General features: G+C 47.5%; 2 protein-coding genes across 2 annotated transcripts in view; both read right to left on the bottom strand.

Moving 5' to 3' along the window:
- Positions 1-23: 23 nt before the first annotated feature.
- atg4da (autophagy related 4D, cysteine peptidase a) lies at positions 24-12,532 on the bottom strand. The gene is made up of 11 exons (XM_084465524.1): positions 12,233-12,532; positions 9,673-9,911; positions 9,137-9,220; positions 8,408-8,581; positions 5,776-6,130; positions 4,969-5,033; positions 4,423-4,694; positions 3,946-4,024; positions 2,380-2,456; positions 2,022-2,141; positions 24-1,205 (listed from the first exon to the last, which is right to left on the bottom strand). Exons 2-11 carry the CDS (start codon positions 9,857-9,859, stop codon positions 1,026-1,028), a joined length of 1,593 nt encoding a protein of 530 aa, XP_084321650.1. The 5' UTR covers positions 9,860-9,911; positions 12,233-12,532; the 3' UTR covers positions 24-1,025.
- Positions 12,533-13,003: 471 nt separating this feature from the next.
- LOC311341187 (microtubule-associated serine/threonine-protein kinase 1-like) overlaps positions 13,004-19,902 on the bottom strand; it is a 64,230-nt gene continuing 57,331 nt past the window's right edge. The window contains exon 28 of the mRNA XM_084466076.1: positions 13,004-19,860. Coding sequence (XP_084322202.1) covers positions 18,026-19,860 — 1,835 coding nt within the window. The 3' untranslated portion in view covers positions 13,004-18,025. The remainder of the gene's footprint in view (positions 19,861-19,902) is intronic.

Below are 19,902 nucleotides of genomic sequence, written 5' to 3'. Positions count from 1 at the left end.
GTGCCGTTATTCCAGTCATAGCTAAATATTAAAACACTGTTGACAGATTTGTGTGAGATCAAATAAAATACAACAAAACGTTTCAGTGGCCGACATTTAATTGGAAGAAACAAAGCAACCAAGTAACTTGTAATAACCAGCTGTTTAACAAAGAACAAAACATGGCAATAAATCTAAAGACACAACATAGCAACTCTAAACAAACAAACCCTTCTTTACTCAACTCAACAAGCAATGAAGCCAGCAGAGCCCAGGGGAAACAAACACACATTTACAATCCTCCTGTATTGACTTTTTCTTCACTTAGGACGTTTAGTGTGGCTGGACTGAGATGCAGAACGATTGGAGCAGCTAATTTCTGTGAGGTTACTACTGCTAGTGTAGGCCAGGCCCGAGTAGAGCGCAAAGTGGGGAGAGCCTGGTGTGTTGCGGGTAGGGTTAGATCGCAGTGCCATTGGTACGAGACACCTTTGACCTTGAAGAGTGGGTTCCTAGAGCACAACTCGACACGAGAGAAAACGGAAAACACACAAACACGCACACACACACACGCACATGATAAATTAATCGAGTGGATGAAATTATAAATTAGGACTGTATATAATATTACTCTTTCCCATGGTATTTGATGTGTCCATTTTATACCATGTTCAACCCAATGGCACACTTCTGTGCCACTCGCTGAAAGGTGGGCAAAATAAGTGGCCTGGACCTGAAAAAAAAAGTCTTGATTCATCTTATATGCCATGTGTCAGGCCATTTGAGCGTCCAGTATAGTAAACAAAGCACAGATCCAATCTCTCATGAAGTTGTTTATCTGGTGTTCTTTTTCCCGGCTATTTGCAAGCTTACAAACAGCGATGCTCTCCTGCCACCCTAGGGGCTGAAGGGACGTCTCCAGCCAATAGCGATGGAGGAAGAGTATAGAGTCCACACAGGCTCCCATTCCCTCCCCCTATTGGTCATTGTCGGCAGGGCCCGCCTCCCCACTTCCTTCCAGCAGCTCATCCGCATGGGAGCCGGCTTCACAGGAAGACAAAGTCGTCGGTGCTGGCCCTGGTGGTGCTGTTCCTGCTCAGCCTCCCTGGGGGCAGGATGTGGGTCGGCCCGGCGGGACTGATGCTCTGGCCTTCCAGTCCGTAGTCCTGACCCTGGCCCTCCATGAAGGTGAAGATGGGGTACTTCTCCGTGGACGAGGACAGAGCCTAGGAAACACCACGGGGATGCATTAGGAATGGTGTTAAAAACACACAGGGAGTTATGTTTTCCAATACTCCTCTTATCCGTTGACCCAGTATTAGCTTTTCTACGTAAACTCTCAGCATCACCCTTTCGAGACATCCTCAATACGTCTTGTTTACGGGCATGTGTTCTCATAATCATTCAGAAAATATATTGGAAACCAAGGTAACAACCAATGTTCCCTGTACTTTTCAACTATCTGAGCACACACACAAACCCCCTGAGAAGGACTTGGTGCACGGTGAGCAACAGCTGACGTCATACTGTGGCGATCATGGCACCACCCGACCAACCCATAAACCATGCAAAGGTACAAGCCTTTCTCAAATAGGCCATTTTATGCGGGAAGGAAAAGAAGAGAAATGTTATTTTTAAATAGGTGGGGGAATATCTTTAGCAGAGCCTTAAGATCATTAAAGGGTTCCCAAGGAGGACATACTTGATTTTCACTGAATGCTAATCAGGCTCAAATTGTAGCACTTTTGGGGCTTTTTGGTTTGAATAGCGCAAAGAATGATAGAGGCACATGGCACTCATTAGCAGCCTTCATACCTTTCTGAAGGCAAAGTAGGGAAAGATGACGTGACACTCAGATATTGTTTTGAGAGTACAGAGCTCAGTCACAATAGCTCAGTGCACTTATTTACATTATACACACAAAGAGGAACCCCCAAAACACCCCTGTGCTGTGCACAACGAGATCCCAGCGAACACACAGCTTCTTCAGCGAGGACATTGAGAATATCTTTGCCATAAAGACTGGTGCTAGAAGCGGTTACCTCGGTGACGGCTGAACACAGAGACTCAAAGTCCTTCTGGTTCTTTGCGTAGAAGCCGATGGTACAGCTAGGGTCCATGCGGCTGAAGGGCATCTTTCTGGGTGAGCTGCAGTGGAATGACTAGAGAAAAAAGGAAGGAGAGAGAGGCCAGTATTATCCTCTAAGAAGCAGTTGGTTGTGGATATATTGAACTGCAGTGTTTTGAGTCCGATGTCTGAGAGACAGAAGGACAAGACGGACAGAATGAAAGGGCCAGAGAGAGACAGATAAAGCCCTTTGAATTCCAGACCAGTAAAAGCATGCATCGAATAATGACAATAGACAGAGAGAGACTGCAATTCAGTTGTGTCTGTCGAACCTCCAGTGAGAAGTCTGCCTGTGTCACATCCACCACGGACTGACAGTAGTGGGGGTCCAGGTACAGCAGCTGGTCATCTGTCACACACATAGACACACACACACTAAGTAATGGGTCAAAAAAGGTAAACGTTCACCTACAGTTCCACTTGGGGGTAGGGTGCAGAGGAGACTTCAGGTGTGGACACATGGGTTAGGGGGAATAAAATGCAACATGACAAGTGTGGTGTGACTGCAACTCCACTTGAAGATTGTACACGTGAAAACAATTTTCAGGTCAAGGGTATGCACATGAGGTATACCCTTGAAATGGAATTATAGCCATGTTAATCAATAGCCGTTTCTCAATACCAAGTACGCGGACTACGTTCTCGCGGACTTGGAAGTACGTACTTGGCAAGTCCGGACTTCGAAGTACAGACTTCCGAGAACGCGAGTACGCACCTGCAATTGGAACAGCAGCGGACTCGATGACGTCACCACCTCAGCTCTGTTAACTGTGCTTTATGGCCTCAAACTACTGAACAATATAAACAAATTATATAAAACTAAACCCCAGCCTCTTTCATTTTAAAATAGTATGTTAATATTTTGAATGAATATAAATTAAAAGATATGCTTGTCGTGTGTATTTATATACACACGACTTTTTATATGTAGGGTACAGGTGCGCGTGCCTAACTGCCTATGTAGTTGGAGAGTAGGCTATTATAACGAATAATAATAATAACGAATGAGCGAGAAATTACACAGATTAGAATAGAAAAGCGCACACACACACACACACGGATCGGACCGGGATTTTCGTTGCCGTTGCAATGGGTTTCCTCTATCAGCGACGTATACAATATAAACAAATTATATAAAACAAAACCCCAGCCTCTTTAATTTTAAAATAGTATGTCAATATTTTGAATGAATAGGCCTACATGTTTGTTATATATGTAAAATGTTCCTATATATAGCCTATTATTATAGCTTACATATTTTAAAACATGGGAATGCGAAATGCATCCTGGGATATTTAACGGTCCCAAGTCCACACGAGTCACCTCCAATACATCCTCGGTAGAACGGCTTCATCGAGAACGCATCGAGAACACTTCCGGGTTTTACGACAGTACTCGAGTACTTGGAATTGGAACAGTGCTTGGGCTACCACTGATGACGTTAACCGAGAACGCAAGTACGCGAGTACACACGAGAACACAAATTGAGAAACGGCTAATGTTTCCATTCCCACTAGCTCCGCGTGTTGTCTGCATTTCCCCTGGTTGGGTCTCAACTTTAGCATATACCCCATAGAGTTCCATTCAGAAAACATGCCCATTTAGGTTCTACCACGCTCGTAATGGCTGATGTGATGGTCCCAATGTGGATCCCAGAGTTGAATACATCCGAAACACACCGTCTCCAAATGCGTTGGTTGAAGCTAATTAAATGAAAAACGGACTGTATAAAGCAGGTTTTATTTAATGAAGGGAGTGAAGACTGATGGGGTGTGAATGGGACGGGCGGGAAATTACAATGAGGGGACGTTTCTTGGTGTTCTGGGTCCCACTCTCACCTTGGAAGCCGACGAAGTACAGCGAGTGCTTGGGTTTCCCACCGATGATTCCGATGCAACATTCCAGCTTCAGGATGCGCTGGGAACATAAGCACAAGGGATCTTTACGGTTATTTGAAAAGGTCGAGAAACACGCACCACCATAGTAGGAATAATGTTGTACAACTCAAAGGTTGCCTTCTCTGGTGGTCTGCCTTGTCTGCGTTCGGGGTGGGTCATTAACTAGGGTTAGGGTTAGGGTTAGGTTTAGGTAGGGTTAGGTTAACTTGTTTTAATTTTAGCTACTCGTCTTCAAGCCAAAGCTGCCAAAGAAAACTCATAGATATCCGGCAGTGCCACTGCAGGATTAGTGTTGAGTCTTCAGTATTAATGATGAGTATTAATCCCAAAGGTCACCAAAGGTCATGCGTCTGGCAGCCTGTGTGTATGTGCATGCGTCTGTGGCATTTGACAAGACAAGAGAGAACGAATAAACACCTTGACACACTCAATGTAAGCTGGGTTGAGGGCCTCTCCACCCAGGCGAACAGGAACCAGTATGATGACCGACTTCCAGGTGGTGTCGGGGCCTTTGGGGGAGATCTGGGGGCCGTTGGATGAGATCTGGGGGCCGTTGGATGAGATCTGGGGGCCGTTGGATGAGATCTGGGGGCCGTTGGAGGAGATCTGGGGGCCGTTGGAGGAGATCTGGGGGCCCTTGTCCCTCGAAGGCGAAGGCTCACACAGTTGCAGCACGTCCTCTTTGTACACTGGCGACACAAACGGTTGAAAACGGATAAGAATGTAATATATAGGGCACTTTGCTAGCCACCACAAGGATTAATGCCTCATTCCCGTTCGTACGCACAATTTGATATCTGCAATGCAAGGTCATTTCCCATCCATTGTGAACTAGCATACAAAGGAGGGGCATTTAATGGCTATTGCTTTGTAAATGCCAGGAAGGAAACCAGTATGAACTGAGGCTTTTTTATGTAAGGTGAACATATTCAACATAGTGTAAATATGTGAACAGTTGTGTACCTGTACAGTCCTGGGCCACATAGACGGCCAGGTTGTGGACCTCTGTGGTTTTACACACCGCCTTCCTGAGACAAAGAACATAAAAGAGATGCATGAATGAACCGTGGAAGAAACCCATTTAAAAGATTAACAGAGATTGCATCAGAGTTGCCATCAATGGTTTACTGTGACAACTGTGGGAGAAGTGAGAGTCTTCTGAAGAGACTCTTGCTCCTTAGAAAGGTCATCCGATGTTCTGTGCCACCAGTATGTACTAGAATTCAGGCATGGGGCCCAAGGGGACACAAGGCCGTATCACCAGGAGAGATTCAGGGTTTGTTCAGACAGACAAAGCATACAAAGCGTCTATACGGTTTGTTCAGGGACAGATTACACCCTTGGTGTGAAGAGTCTGTACAGCCGTCCTCAGGGCTTTAACAACAAGATATGTGAATGACCAATGCATGAGAGTGTCTGATACAAAGTTTGAGGACGTTGATACAAGGACATTGATAAGTTGGCCTTAGAGCTCATGAGAGGAATCACAGCAGCGAGAATATAAAAACAGTTTGCCGGCTTTTGTATTACTTTTTTTTGTATTACTTTTTAAATTCTAAATGAAAGTCTTCAACTTTATTCTGCAGTTTCCTGATCTCGTTCCTTGTTAGAGTTTATGTGTTGTCCTTTCCACAACACTACCTGTGGTGGAGTGAAGAGTGAAAAAACACACACACACACGCACACACACACACACACACGCACACGCACACACACACACACACACACACACACACACACACACACACACACACACACACACACACATACCGCAGGATGTGGGCCACCACAGACGGACCGTACCAGTCCCCGGCCCGCTTCCCGGAGCTCTTGCCCAGCTCCACCAGCAGGTGCACCCCGAACGGCGCGGGGGGGTGGTCCCCGAACCAGGACACCAGCTGGCGGTGGAGCGGCTCCGCCTGCCTGTCCCTGGCAGAAGCCGGCCTCTTCCTCTGGACCCCCCCGGATGGCACCTGCTGGCCAGCCGGAGTCTTCGGGGGAGCGCCGGACCCCCGGGGGGAGCCGAAGCTGGGAATAGGCACGCCCCCCGCGCGGACGGGGGACCGCGGCCGGAACACCTCGAAGTCCACGTCCTCTAGCTGCTGGGCGTCGGGCCACGCCCAGTCTGGAACAGGAACGAACACACACACACACACACACACACACACACACACACACACACACACACACACACACACACACACACACACACACACACACACACACACACACACACACACACACCTTCTGTTTAACTCATGTCATGTGAGGTTCTGGAAGTACTGGCAGGATGTAACTGTAAATGTATAAATGAAAAGTTGTTTCTTTTGGTAAAGAGTTTGGTTTTTCCTTTAACGCGTTGATGTTTATTAAAAAGGAAAAACAAATTATTTACAGACACAACATCTGACTATGAACACCCTGGGGTGAAAGAAGTAGCCGAGAGAAAGAAAGAGAGTTGGAGGTGAGTAAGAAAGAGGCAGAGAGGTAAGCCGCAAACACACTAGAAGTAGACTACATCCCTGCTCCTGTCTGAAGTCCCCACAGGTTTCAAAAAGAGGCACAGTTTTCTTGTCCCCAGGAAAAACAAAAGCCCTCAGTTGAAATGACTACCGCCCCGTAGCACTCGCATCTCTCATTATGAAGGGCTTCGATCACCTCTTGCCTGACACCCTGGACCCGCTACAGTTCGCCTATTGGCCAAACAGGTCTACAGACAACACCCTGTCCCTCACCCTCCACACTGCCCTCTCCCACCTGGACCAGAGGAAAACATATGTAAAAATGCTGTTCATTAATTACAGTTCAGCATTCAACCCTCGTGCCCAATTGTAATACAGCATTCGTGCTCTCCAAGCTCATTACTAAGCTTAGGGACCTAGGACTCAACACGGCCCAGGGCAGCTGGATTCAGGAGTTCCTGACGGGCAGACCCAAGGCTGTGCGGATTGGCACCGATATCTACTCCACATTGACTCGTAGTACTGGAGCGCGCAGCCCCCTCCTGAACTCCCTATTCACCACTCACAGCTACAATACCATCCTAAAGTATGCTGACGGCACGACAGTGATCACAATCTCAGGTAACGAGGACAGCCTATAGAGATGAGGTGAGTGCCAGGACAGCAACTTCCATCTCTGCGTCAGCAAAACAAAAAAGAGCTTAGTATGGACTACAGGAAGCTGCGGGGGGGTGTGCATGCCCCAGTTACATCAACAGGGCTGCAGTGGAGATGGCAGCAGCTTCAGGTTCATGGGGTCCAAATCAAGCGAGGCTGTATCCTGGTCACACTGGCAGCATCGTCAAGGCAGAGAGATAACTGCTCTTATTCCTCAGCAGGCGGAGGAGGTTCAGCATGGGCTCCAGAACACTCAGCAATGATGCATCACCGAGAGTATCCCTCCAGAGGGTTGTGAGAACTGCACAGAACATCACCAGGACTGGGCTGCCAGCCACGCAGGACCTATTGCACCCTGTATGCCACTGCACTACAGATACAGACTGAAAGACACTTTGTTATTTATATATGTATATATATATATATATATATATATATATATATATATAATTTTTTATTTATTTTTTTGTTCTTTGTTACTCTTTTTACTCTTATACTACTTTTCAATTTTAAATATTTTTTGCATTTTTAAGGAGAGCTTGGGAAACAAAAATGTCATTGTCAGCTATGACTGCTTGCCTGTTTTGTTGTGCATTTGACTAATAAAAGAACTGAACTGAACTCTACACTCAGAGATGTGAGCCAAGTCTCCACTCAGGGACCGCAGCCACCCTAGCCATAAAGTGTCCGAGTTACTGTCTGGCGGACGGTATGGGAGCATCCGCACACAAACCACCATGTTCAAGGACAGCTCCTTCCTATTGAACTCTGGACTCTGATCACCCCCCCCATACACATACAAAATACCTTATACTGCACTACTATGTAAATAGTTATATGTACAGTAAATACACAATCTATATTATTATGTTATTGATTTTATTGTATTTACTTATTACATTGTTAAGGAAAGCTGGGAAGACTTGAGTTTCATTGCCAGCAATGACTGATACTGCATGATTTGTTGTGACAAAATGAAGAACTTGAAGACTTCCCCATCCAACCCACTGTTTACCGTCCATCATACATTTAACGACCCCCCCACACACACACACACACACACACACACACACACACACACACACACACACACACACACACACACACACACACACACACACACACACACACACACACACACACACACACACACACACACACTAACGTGTGTGCAGAGTAGCGTAACAATCTACTCTAATTATCTTAGTGCATTTACGGCTTTAGAGCTGAACAAGAGCGACAGAGACAAAGACAGAGAAAGAGAGAGCGATAGACGGACCCACCTCTGGGCATGAGGTGCACCACCAGGCCCTGGGCCAGAAGCATCTGCCCACTGCGCAGCATGCAGCCCCAGCCACAGTCCGTGGTAAGGCTGGACCCCTCCAGCTGGGGGAACTCCCTCCTGTAGGTCAGCCATAGCCTGGAGACGAACGCTCCGTGGAAACGCTCCACCTCGTCTGAGAAACAGAGAGAGATATTAAGGGCCGCTGATTGAGGGAAGGCTCATAGGAGCACAAGTATGTGCTTAAATGGTGTCCTTAAATAATTATTAACATTATAATAATAACAGTACAGTAGTATTTATTCATGTCAAAAATAAAGTTAAACACAGGAATCCTGCAGGAAAAAACGATTGTAAGAGCATATAAGAAGAACTAATACTATAAATAATAGTATGAGAGATCTTTTTTAACTTTTAGGCTACGTTGAAGCTCTTTTGTAACCCAGTCGGACCTGGAATGGACCCGAAAGCAATCTAATGTGGTATTGAATCTAATGTGGTATTGAATACCCTTTTTAATCTTTTGTCTAACTACGGTGGAACACTGCTGTGTTCTCGGAAGAACATAAAGCAGCGGGAACAATTTCAAACACTACTCGCCATGAAACGGCCAACAACAGAAGCTTAATTTTAGCCCTTCTTGAACATACATTTCCCCTTTCAAAGACCATGCAGAATTACCCTTTGTATCGGACTTCAACACATTGGTGCACCTGGGTTGAGCGCTTACCCTCACTGTTGAGCAGGTAGGACTGGCCCAGCACCGTGATGGGGGAGGATTTGTTGAAGAACGTCTTAGACTTGACAGACCATCCTAAGAGAGGGGGAAAAGAGGGAAGTAGTGGATCAGGGAATTTCTCAGAAGAAGCCAAGACAGGAATTTATACTTGGACGGTACCCCTGTCCCCATGTCGGAACAGATTCACCCGAACCGGGCGCTGATGACAAAATTGAGCATTTTACGGAAATAAAATGCATGTATGAAAATGTATATCAGAAAAATTGACATGACAACCCATTGACTACATATGATGAAAACTGTAAATATTGACTTTACTTCCCTATAATGACGCATCAAAGACATTTTAAATGACCCGTCATATAACTACCAAATACCGATATCATATAGAAAGTAGCACAATTAGTCTACCGTCAGCACAAAACCCTGCAAAGAAAATACAATGCAATAGACAGGGATGTGTACTGGCCCACAGACACAAATACTCTAAAACCCTAAATATACAGGCATCGTGGGTGACCACCAACCATATTTGACGTTGTTCCACGCAGACATTAACTTGGCCTTGAGTTTGTCCACTTCGTCGGGCTCCGTCGCGGCCTCTGGGCCCACGGCCAGCCTGCGCGCAGGGCTGCCGGTCCTCTGGCTCTCCAGCAGCTCCTCCTGCAATGCTCCCCCCACATACTGCACCGCGCTGGGGGACACAGAGTTCATGGCTCCGGGCTCTCACAGCTGGGCCCCGCTGGTCCTCTTAGCGATGACAGTACTGAGCAGGAGTTCAATGGGTTAGCGTTTGAGATATATATATATATATATATATATATATATATATATATATATAGTGGCAAATCATCTGAGTGATTGTAGACAAACTGCAGTATTGATGTGTTGTTACTGGAACTCTTTTTGGCAAACACTGAGAAGTAATTCAAAGTGAATTCCTCTCACAAGAACATGAGCTAGGCTGCTATGACTCTGCAAGTCAATGGTAGAGGCTAGTCTTCGAGGAGAGCACCTGTCAGCGGTGCATCACAAGTAACCTAATAATCACAGCAGAGAAAGTAATTGTACAATAATCAGTCTGCTTGTAGACACTATAATTGTGTTGTGACTAGAACTTGTTTTGAATAAGCAACTATTTCCAAAGGAACACATTGGAAATATTTGGAAAGTGATGAAAAGTGTTTTCCCTTTACATGAACTGAAGCTTAGCATTGCTCGTTGGCCGGAAACGGTTTACATTTGGTTGTAGTCTTTTCGTTCGGTTCTCTGTCTCAACAGTAGGGCTAGAACCGAAGGAAAAGACTACAACCAAATGTAAACAGCCCCCCTTTCCATTTCCGGCCAACGAGCAATGAGTCTTCCAACAGATCAAATCAATGGGATTAACAAAATGCAATAAAATAGCAATCAAACACGACAGAAACTGTATTTCGCTACGATACTTGATTTGGAACATCAAAAAACACCACTAACCACTCGGTGAGTTGCACATTTCTGAAAATGAACGTTTAGGGTTGTTTTAAGGACACGTCGCCAGCCATTCTGAAGCAGGCAGGGGCAATTCTAAATGAGCCCAATACCCGAGACAGGACCAATAGTCAAAATGTCGGTGTCAACCACTCTATTTCAACCTAGACAAACCAGAAAGTGGGCTCACTGTTAAAAATACCAGAATTGTCCTTTAACTTACCCATGTTTGTCACTAAGCTGTTTTCTTGGAATACCGCTCTGTATATATTCCTGTCCTTGTACTGCTGCTACAGCCAAAGGAATTGTGTGTCCTTCATTTTAAATATTTGAGATAATATAAACAATATGATATTCAAACTTTTGACTGCTTTCATTAATATAAACATAACACAATACTTTTACTTTCAGTACTTGAGTAGTACATTTAAAAATAAACTACTTGCAATACTTAAGTACAAAACATTTTGAATACTTTAGTACTTCCACTTTAAACACCCCACAAGTGGGGTGTTTAAAGAACACTTCTACTCTAGTCACTTTTTTGATTCAGTACTTGTACTTTTACTTAAGTCTGTGTCTCTAGTACTTTTATACATCTCTGGATAATGGACACAATCCATTGAACCACCCGCTGCAGCCTTAGGTTCAGCAAAGGGTTTATGTGGCCTTGTGGTGGGAAGAACAATGGAGGTTTTAAAGTTATGCAATCCTTTGAAAAGGAGGAATCAGACGAGGAGGTTTTGAATGTTACACAGTTGGCAATGGCTTTGTGGTTACTTTAGGGTTCGGTAAGTCTTAGTTTCAGTGGTCCATTTTTAGCTTTCTTTGAAATCAAAACTAAGATTAGAGATTAAGCTGCTTAAATAGGTATTTCATTTGAAAAAATACAAAAGAAAGTACCTTTTGGCTTGGTTTATTTACGATACACAATTCTAAAACACGCAAGAGCCAAAACTGTTCTTTTAAAGCATTTCTATATCCTTTCTAGTCTAGACTGAAGTCATATAAAGGTCAATTCCACATTGCAACGTCGTCATTATGAGTGCGAGTCACTTATTGCTCGACCCAAAACCGAAGAGCAGCAGTTTCACACCGCAATATATCGTTTCTTCTTTCGGTCGTAAGCGGTTAAAAGCTTGACCGCAGTCATGTGATAGCAACGTGACGTTCGAACCAGCTGCGCATTAACCTAAACGAAGCGGATAACAACTAATTGTAATACTGGCGTCCACGTGATCCATTAACATTTAATTCAATTTGATTCAAATGCACTCAGTAGTGTATCTCCCTAGGACTGCGATTTGAGTGCGAACAGATCCACATGTCAAGAACTACTTATCCAGACAACTTCTAGTTATCAAGTTTGATAGTGATATATGTGTACAACTTTATCCAATATAGCATAAATGAACCCTTCCCAAGGATGGCACTCCTCTATTCGGCCGTCAGATAGGCCTGAGAAAACACTAATTATATAGTGCTTTAATAGCGGGTCTCTGGAGCTCCATGACCGATCTAAGAAGCTGTAGGATACAATACAATGTCATGTGAACTAGGGGGAAATGACACGGAAACCTAGTCTTCTACAGTATATTATGACAAAATGCTAGTTACCTGGTGGTGTGTATCATGTTTGTTTTCCTGCGTTTGTTGCTCTTGAGGAAGATGCTCTTCACACTGCAGGACAATGCAACTGGCTTCCTTGGCTGTTAGCTTCTACTGTCCACTGGCGGTGGCTAGCAACTGCTAGTCTTTGGAGTCAAATGTACTTGCGATTATCGCTTTTCCACCTCAGTTACCGGAAACAAAGTTAGTAAGACGGTTTTATAACATTTAAGTAAAATACACCTAGTATTTATAAATCGTTTCAAGTTTTCAGAATGGGGTTGGATCAGCGGCTTCGCCTTTGACAGAATAATGCTAATGACATGTACTTCCTGTTATCTTTTGTTGGTCCATTGCGATTGGTTCAATGTCATCTGTAGGCGTGAACGCGGCGTCCGGTTTTTGATTGGCCTATATAATTTTTCGTCCCATTAAAATGGTCTAATGAAATGTGTGTTTTACTATACAAGTAGGGTTATTATGTTGCTATCTTAATGTGTATCAATTTAAAATGTGGAAATTATGTAATATATAATATTTATTAAATAATTCATATTCCTTTGTTGTGAAAATACAAAAATATAGCGTAAGTGATCGCAATGTCCATCGATAATATCTGTTTATCTCATATAGACGGGAACAAGGTCCTTTTATTTAGGATAACGTCAACATTAATATTCGGCCAATTTGGTCAACGGTTACAGCAGCCTCAGAGAGAATGAGATTCTGGATCAAATCGTATTATTTATTTAACATACTGCACTTCAGGTGTCTGCCGTATAATTACATCTATCACAAACATAAATGTCCTATGACACAAATAAATACAATGTCAGTGTACAGAGAAATATGGAATGTAGTCATATACTGGATTTATGCTCATATTTAAACCATTCTTATACACAGTACCACCTGTAATTCTGTATAGATTAAACATAACAGTAAACATTTTAATAAAGTGCATTTCATACTACTCTTTTATTAGTCAGAGGGGACTAATACGCTATCTTCATACATGTAACACTTGTATGGAGTCATGGAAATGCTTGCATTACATATCGCCTAAATACTTATTGAGTTTGGTTGACTTAAGAACGAATAACTGCATTACATCAATATATAAACGGTTGATAGTGTGTATATGCCATAATGTAGAATGAAGTTGGTGAATAAAACCAAAACAATTATTTGCATTTCTAGAGTGGATTTCGTAAATTACTGCCAGTATTTGTGTTTAACTAATAAATTAAGTAGTAAACCCTACCTAATATGCGATTGTGAGGGCGGCCAAAACACACTTTTCTTACTTGAATTGAGGGTAATGGAATCATATGGTAATAGTTCTAGGTTGTGTATCTGGAGTTGCATTGGTTCTGTGTTTATGTTGTGATTAGGTGCTCAGAAGGAGTGGGCCTTGGGGAGGTGAGATACTGGTAGGGGGAGAGAGCAGGAGTTTGTTGTTAGGTAAATAGAAGAGCACATATTCTGCGTTCGTCTAGTTCCGCTAAACAACCTGTGTGGTGCTTGTGCAAGTAAAAGCAGGGTTGCTACAATATTGTGCCGATCACAGCGGTAGTCGCCTTGTCCAGGGCTGCTGCAAGGGATCCTGGGATGGTTTGGACTATCTCACGGTTTGGACTTATAGCGCGCTCCTTGGTCTGGTTCACCTGGATGGGAAGCCTGCTGCGGAGATGCGGAAGGTCTCCAGGATTCCGCAGGCTCAGGTCTGCTGCACGGCCTGCCTAGCGTCGAACAAAAACGCCATCTTGAACTCATTGGGTTAGATGCAGCGGACGTAGTTGAGGGTCATGGCGTCATGGTGTCCATCAGCATCTGCAGGGAGTTCTGGAACTGACAACCCACAGTCTTCTTGTGCTCCCTGCTGGAGGCCCGGCCCTTGACGGGCTTGAAGCTGAGGTGCTTGCGTCCGCGCCCGGCGCCTGGCCTGTTGGTCTGCTGGCCTTCTCCTGGTCCTGGAACCGCTCCACCAGCAGGTTGAATGCAAAAAGAGCCACCTTCACTTTGAGGTTATTTCTCCTCCAGGCGGAAGTGCTCAGTCAGGTTCTTATAGTGAGAACGCTCCTCGTTCAGCTCAGTCTCCTCCACCATCACTCACACCCTTGTCATTTCCACTATCATCTGTTGAAGCTGTTCCTGAATCATTCTGTTAAGGTCATCCTTCTCCACCTCCAGCAATCCATTCTGCGACTTCAACTCGGATGCCATCGTCTCCACCTTGTCCTGGTATTTCTGGGCCCAGTCCTCGATGGTCTTCTTCTCCTTTTGGGTAGTGGCCCACACCTTCTTTAGCCTCCCCCCGGTTGGAGACCTCCTCTACACTGCGGAGCTCGTGTGGGTCAGCTTGCTCTCCACCGTGGATGGTCTCTAGAACCGCTGGGTTCTCCGTCTGGATGCGGTTGTCTTGTTGCTGCTTGTCGCGCTAGCAAGGCACGCATGTTCTTCTGGATCAGATCACGCATGGGCATCTGTGGCCTACTGGTTAAAGAGTTGGACTGGTAACTGGAGGGTGGCCGGTTCGAATCCTGACCAGTAGGCAAAAATATGGACGGGGGAGTGGTTGTGCAGCACTCTCCTACGTCCTCATCCACAGATGAGGTGCCCTTGAGCAAGGCACCTGAAACCCCCACCTGCTCCCCGGGCGCTGCACTGCGGCTGCCCACTGGTGAGCCACACACATCCTCCTGTACTTCTGGATGGTGGTGGCCACATGAACTTGGACAGGGTGGTACCAACGGGCCAGGTACCCACTGGTGAACCTCTGGATGGGGATGGCGGCACCGCGCTAGCGGAGAAAATTCTGGCAAGCCAACCAGCAGAGAACGTCCTTCTTTCTCATCTGCAGCCGGTAACGGCTGTAGAACCCCTGAACACTTGAGGGACTATGTGCTGGGTGATGGGGCCGTCGGTGATGACTGACCCCTTAAGCTGAGTTCACACCAAGAGCGAAGCGAATATTCTACTTGGGCGAGGTTGTGCGAGCGAATCGAAAAACCTTTCTTGCACGAGTTATTCAGCATCAAGCGAAATTCGCGCCAAAGTAGGCTTACTTCAACTTGACCGAACATGCTAATTAGCCTCGTTCGTGCAAGAAGAATCAGCAAAATGGTTGTTTGGGTCGCGCCATTAATGGCTCAGCACCACCAAACGTGTGGCCTCGAATGTGGCAAAGTCTCCCGCTTTTGGCAAGCGATTCTTGGAATGGTCGCGTACGGCGGGTGATCGCAGCCCCCAAACACGCGGGTGATCGCAGGCCCCACCAAACACGCGGCCTCGAGTGGTGCCCTCGCCTCCCATTCACTTTGTGTTGGAGGCGTGCTGGGCGTGTGCTCGCATGGGGCAAGGAATTCTGGGAAGGCTCATTGAAGGGGCGGGACTAAAGTTGAACTTAAATTAACTTTATGCAAAATTGTGCTTAAATGCAAATTAAGCACTTTCATCAACGTTTTCCCACACTGAGGCACGCGTTTGGTGGGGCCAAGCCATCAAGGCATCCCTGCCGCCTGCTTAGCTAGCGGAAAATTTACATCTATCCGCCTCTTTTCATTGTATGTATTCGCGCCGCGCCTTCGCTTTTGGTTTGAATTCACAATCATGTCACGTCTTAAATGTCAGGTGGGGGCGGTTAAACGATCACAGCCGTGGTTGCCATGTTCCGGGTTTCCGCAAGGGATCCTGGGTCGGGTTCACTGCGGGAATTATAACTGTGGTTGATGGGGGGATTTCACCTCCGTGACAGGTGGGATCGGCTGAAGCAACACTGTAACCGAGGCAGTTATCTTCGTGGGATATGTAGTGTGTTGTTTTGTTTTGTATCTGTTGAATAATGGCATCTCTAGGACGTGAGGTGTATGGGGCACGGGAGTTACAATTCTCGCATAACATGGGCTCTCCACAATATTCTACCAATTACCATTCTGTACCACTTGAGGGCAGTGTAGGACCATGCCCAACATAACCCGCTGCTTTCAAAGGGAAACCCAATGTATATAGGTGTATATGTTCCACACATCGCAAAATACGTGATATACAGTCAGTGATATAGGGAAGGCCTCACCAACAGCTGCAATTGTTTTGCATAATAATGAATGGCAAGTTATTGAGACTGAAGAAAAAAGCTATAGGCCAGACCGAGCAAAATGGAGATATTATGTTATGCTGTGGGTCCATTTGTATTCTTCCTCGTGGTGAATCCCATCTCTGACTGCATAATCCGAGACTTCTACTGAACAGTATAATGAGTAGAACCTTTTTCTAGGGAGGCCAAATCATTTTGTGTTCAGTTCCCTTTGTTTGCAGGATTATTATGTACAATAAATACAACCCTATCTAGTGCACGCCCTTTCAGTGAAAAACTCATAATGCTACATCTACGTTCTTCTGTGTTTTGGCTTCATCAAATGAATGCATGATTGTGCTGTACAAAGTTACAGCACTCCTATTGTACCGGGTCTCTACAGCTATCTACAAGGACGGTCTTCGGTGATTTGATTGTAAAATTCTAATTCAAAACACTTGATAGACACAAAAATAATAATAATAATAATAATAATAATAACAATGCTAACCACAGATAAAACTATGAAACTGGGTCAGCTTCAGTGGTTGAATGAGATCATACTTTAACCAGTCTTTCCTCCCTCTGTTTAATCGCTGTCATGCCAATGTTTGTCAATGTGTTTGTTGTTTGTCTGTGTCTATGTGCACTTGTGTGCATGGTGTGTTTGTTATATATTCATGTGTGTGTGTGTGTGTGTTTATGTGTGTTCTTGTTTGCGTAGGCGTACTGTATGTGTTTGCTGTGTGTGTGTGTATGTGTGGGTGGGTGTTTTTGTGTTTGCTGCATGTGTGTGAGTATACTATTGGTGTTGGTGAATGTTTGTGTATGCTGTGGGTGTGTGTGTGTGTGTGTGTGTGTCAGTGGGTGTGCATGTATGGATGCATTGTTTGTGCGTGTGTGTGTGTGCGTGTGTATATGTAGGCATGTGAGTGTCAGAGGATGACTCAGCAGCTCATAATGAGCGGGGCCCGTGGGGGCCGTCCTGTGAGACAGAGATAAGCTCCGACGCAGAGCCCTGCTGCACCGGCTCTACTGCGCACAGCAGGAGACCTGCAGCAACCCCTGGAAACAGAGCCAAGATGGCCGCCCAACGCCACCATCTGGACCCAGGAAGAGACGGAGAAACAGAGGACGACAAGGACATGCAGCATGATGGGACATTAACTGAACAATGCCTTCCTCCGCGAGTCAACCCGTTTGGACCGCTGCTCCAGTGCCGGGTCACTACGGACTCACTGACACATTTAATTCCTAACGCGGCGTTGCTTGTTTTGGGTTATGCCAACATCGCAGTTTGTTTGTTTGGAACCCAGTCTTTTGCTTGTTTTCCACATTGTCCTTTTCGATTAAAGTGAAAAGAAATTCTGCAAAGAAAAGTGCAAAATAGAGTAGGATTTGGTATTCACAGTATTCAGCATGTTTTGATTGGTAAAGCACTTTTTCGACCTTTGTGTACCTTACAATACATACGCATCGTAATACATGCATTCACACAGACACCCACCCACGCACACGCACACATCTGATATAGAGGTCTACACAACATGGAGGATTCTGTTATATTAAATAGATACTTTAGCTTAGAAAAAAAAACAACAGAGAATGCACCGTTGTGGCAGCTGTTTTGACCGACCCTGATTCTAAAGGAGACTCAGACCACAGCTGGAATCAACTCATTCAGTGTCACGACTCACTGGAGAGCTTGGAATGTACAATGTTTTCGTTCAGGTGCTCGTCTTCTGTTGCACTGTTCTCTCAAAAGGCATCTCTTTGTCCCTCGGGGGCCCCTTCCCCGGCCCCTCTACGGGGTCCCATTTCGCTTTGGGCGTGGTGGAGCCACTCCCTGTCGGCCCCTGCTGCTCCGGCTGCGATGACACCGCGCTGCCCTGCCTCTCCTCCAGCGCCCGGGGCTGCTGCTCCCCGCGGCTCCTCCCCACGTCCTGGGTCACCATCTTGATGGGCCCCAGGACCGTCTTGGCCACGGATGTCAGCTGGGAGACGAAGCTGGTCTTGTCGCCGGGGGAGACGGGCCGCGCCTTGCAGAGCGACGGCCCACAGAGCGATGGCGCTGTGGCGGTGGGGGAGGGGGAGGGGCTGGGGGAGCCCTCCTCCACCACCTCCAGGCGGCACTTGTCCTCCCAGTCCAGCGTGCCCCGGTAGCAGTTGACGGGCCCCAGGCCCTGCCGCCCCTTGCCCAGGGACAGGGGCTGGCCGTGGGGAGGGACCACGGGGGCCAGGACCCGCGCGGGGAGCTTGGGACTCTTGGAGCCCAGGTCGGAGGTCTTCAGGCCGTTGCTCTCCGCCCCGCTCTTCGCCGCGGCCTGGGCCCTGAAGGGTTTGTTCATGGCAGGCACCCCTCCCCCCGTCGACATACCGGTGCTCTGCTCCGACGGGAAGTTAGCGGTGGGGTTCTTACCGCCGCTGGGCAGCCCGGGCCAGCCGGCCCCCGACCTGGAGTCCCCCGTGTGTTTTGGTTCAGTTCTGATCACCTGGTTCTGCTGCAGATAGTTGGCGTTAGAAAACTGTTTCATGTCCTGTTGGTGTTGCTTTGGAGACATATCGCCGTGGCCCTCTGTGCTCTTATCGTGGCCCCGCAGCCCGCCCAGGCCAGCGGGCGTTCTGGTCGGCGTACCGGGAGTCGGAGGTTTGGCGGGCGGTGCGGCGCTCTGGGACTGCAGTTTGAAGTTCTGCAGGCCGACGGGGGAGTGGCTGGTGCCCAGTCTCCTGTGCAGCGACGACTGGGTCTCCGACGCCTCGAGGGCCGCCTTGTATTCCCGCTCTCTCTCGTTGTGCCTTTCCCTCTCTCGCTCCACCTCGCTCTCCCTCTCTCTCTCTCTCTCCCGCTCTCTCTCCCTCTCTCTCTCTCTCTCCCTCCCGGCCAGGAGGGTTTCCCTGCTCAGCGGCGACTCCTGCCTGCCCAGCCTCCTGGCGGGCTTCAGCACGCCGGTCTCCGGGGAGATGGACGACGACGACCCCGACGGCGACGGAGACGAGGGCGACATGGAGCCCGGGGCCAGGTGCGAGGGCGGGTGCGGCGGCGGCGGCGGCAGGCTCTCCCCGTCTGTCTCCAGCAGGCTCTGGAGGCCGCCCTCGCAGAGGAACGCGTCCTTGCGGTAGTCTGAGTGCTGGGCCTCCAGGCTGTGCTTGCGGAGCGGGCCCCCCAGGCCCCCCGTGGCGCCGGGCTGGCCCAGCAGCGGGGAGCCCAGCTTCTCCGCCGACTGCACCCGCTTGAGGAGTGGCGAGCGCGGGGGCTCGGCGCTCTTGGGCCGTGGCCGCACCACGGGGGGCGAGGAGTGCAGCTTGGCGGGGAAGGTCTGGGTGGTGTTGGAGCTGCCCACGGTGTGGCCCGGCAGCGTGGGCGGGGAGGCCTGGGTGGGCGAGGGCGTGTGGGCCAGCGGGGACAGGGGGATGTTGCCGGCCGACTTGCAGCGGGCCGAGCGGTACTGGCGCTGCAGCTTCGGGGAGAGGCCGTGCAGGGAGCTGGGCCTCATGTGCTGCTGCTGGGCCGCCGGGGAGTTGGGGGTGCTGGAGGCCGGGGAGCTGCTCTGCGGGGAGGTCCCTGGAGAGGGAGGGGGGGGGGGTTGGTGGGGAGAGAGAGATG

Source organism: Micromesistius poutassou (genome assembly GCF_964030765.1).
Source record: "Micromesistius poutassou genome assembly, chromosome: 3".
Lineage (NCBI taxonomy): Eukaryota > Metazoa > Chordata > Actinopteri > Gadiformes > Gadidae > Micromesistius > Micromesistius poutassou.
This window is presented reverse-complemented; position numbering and strand designations above follow the sequence as displayed.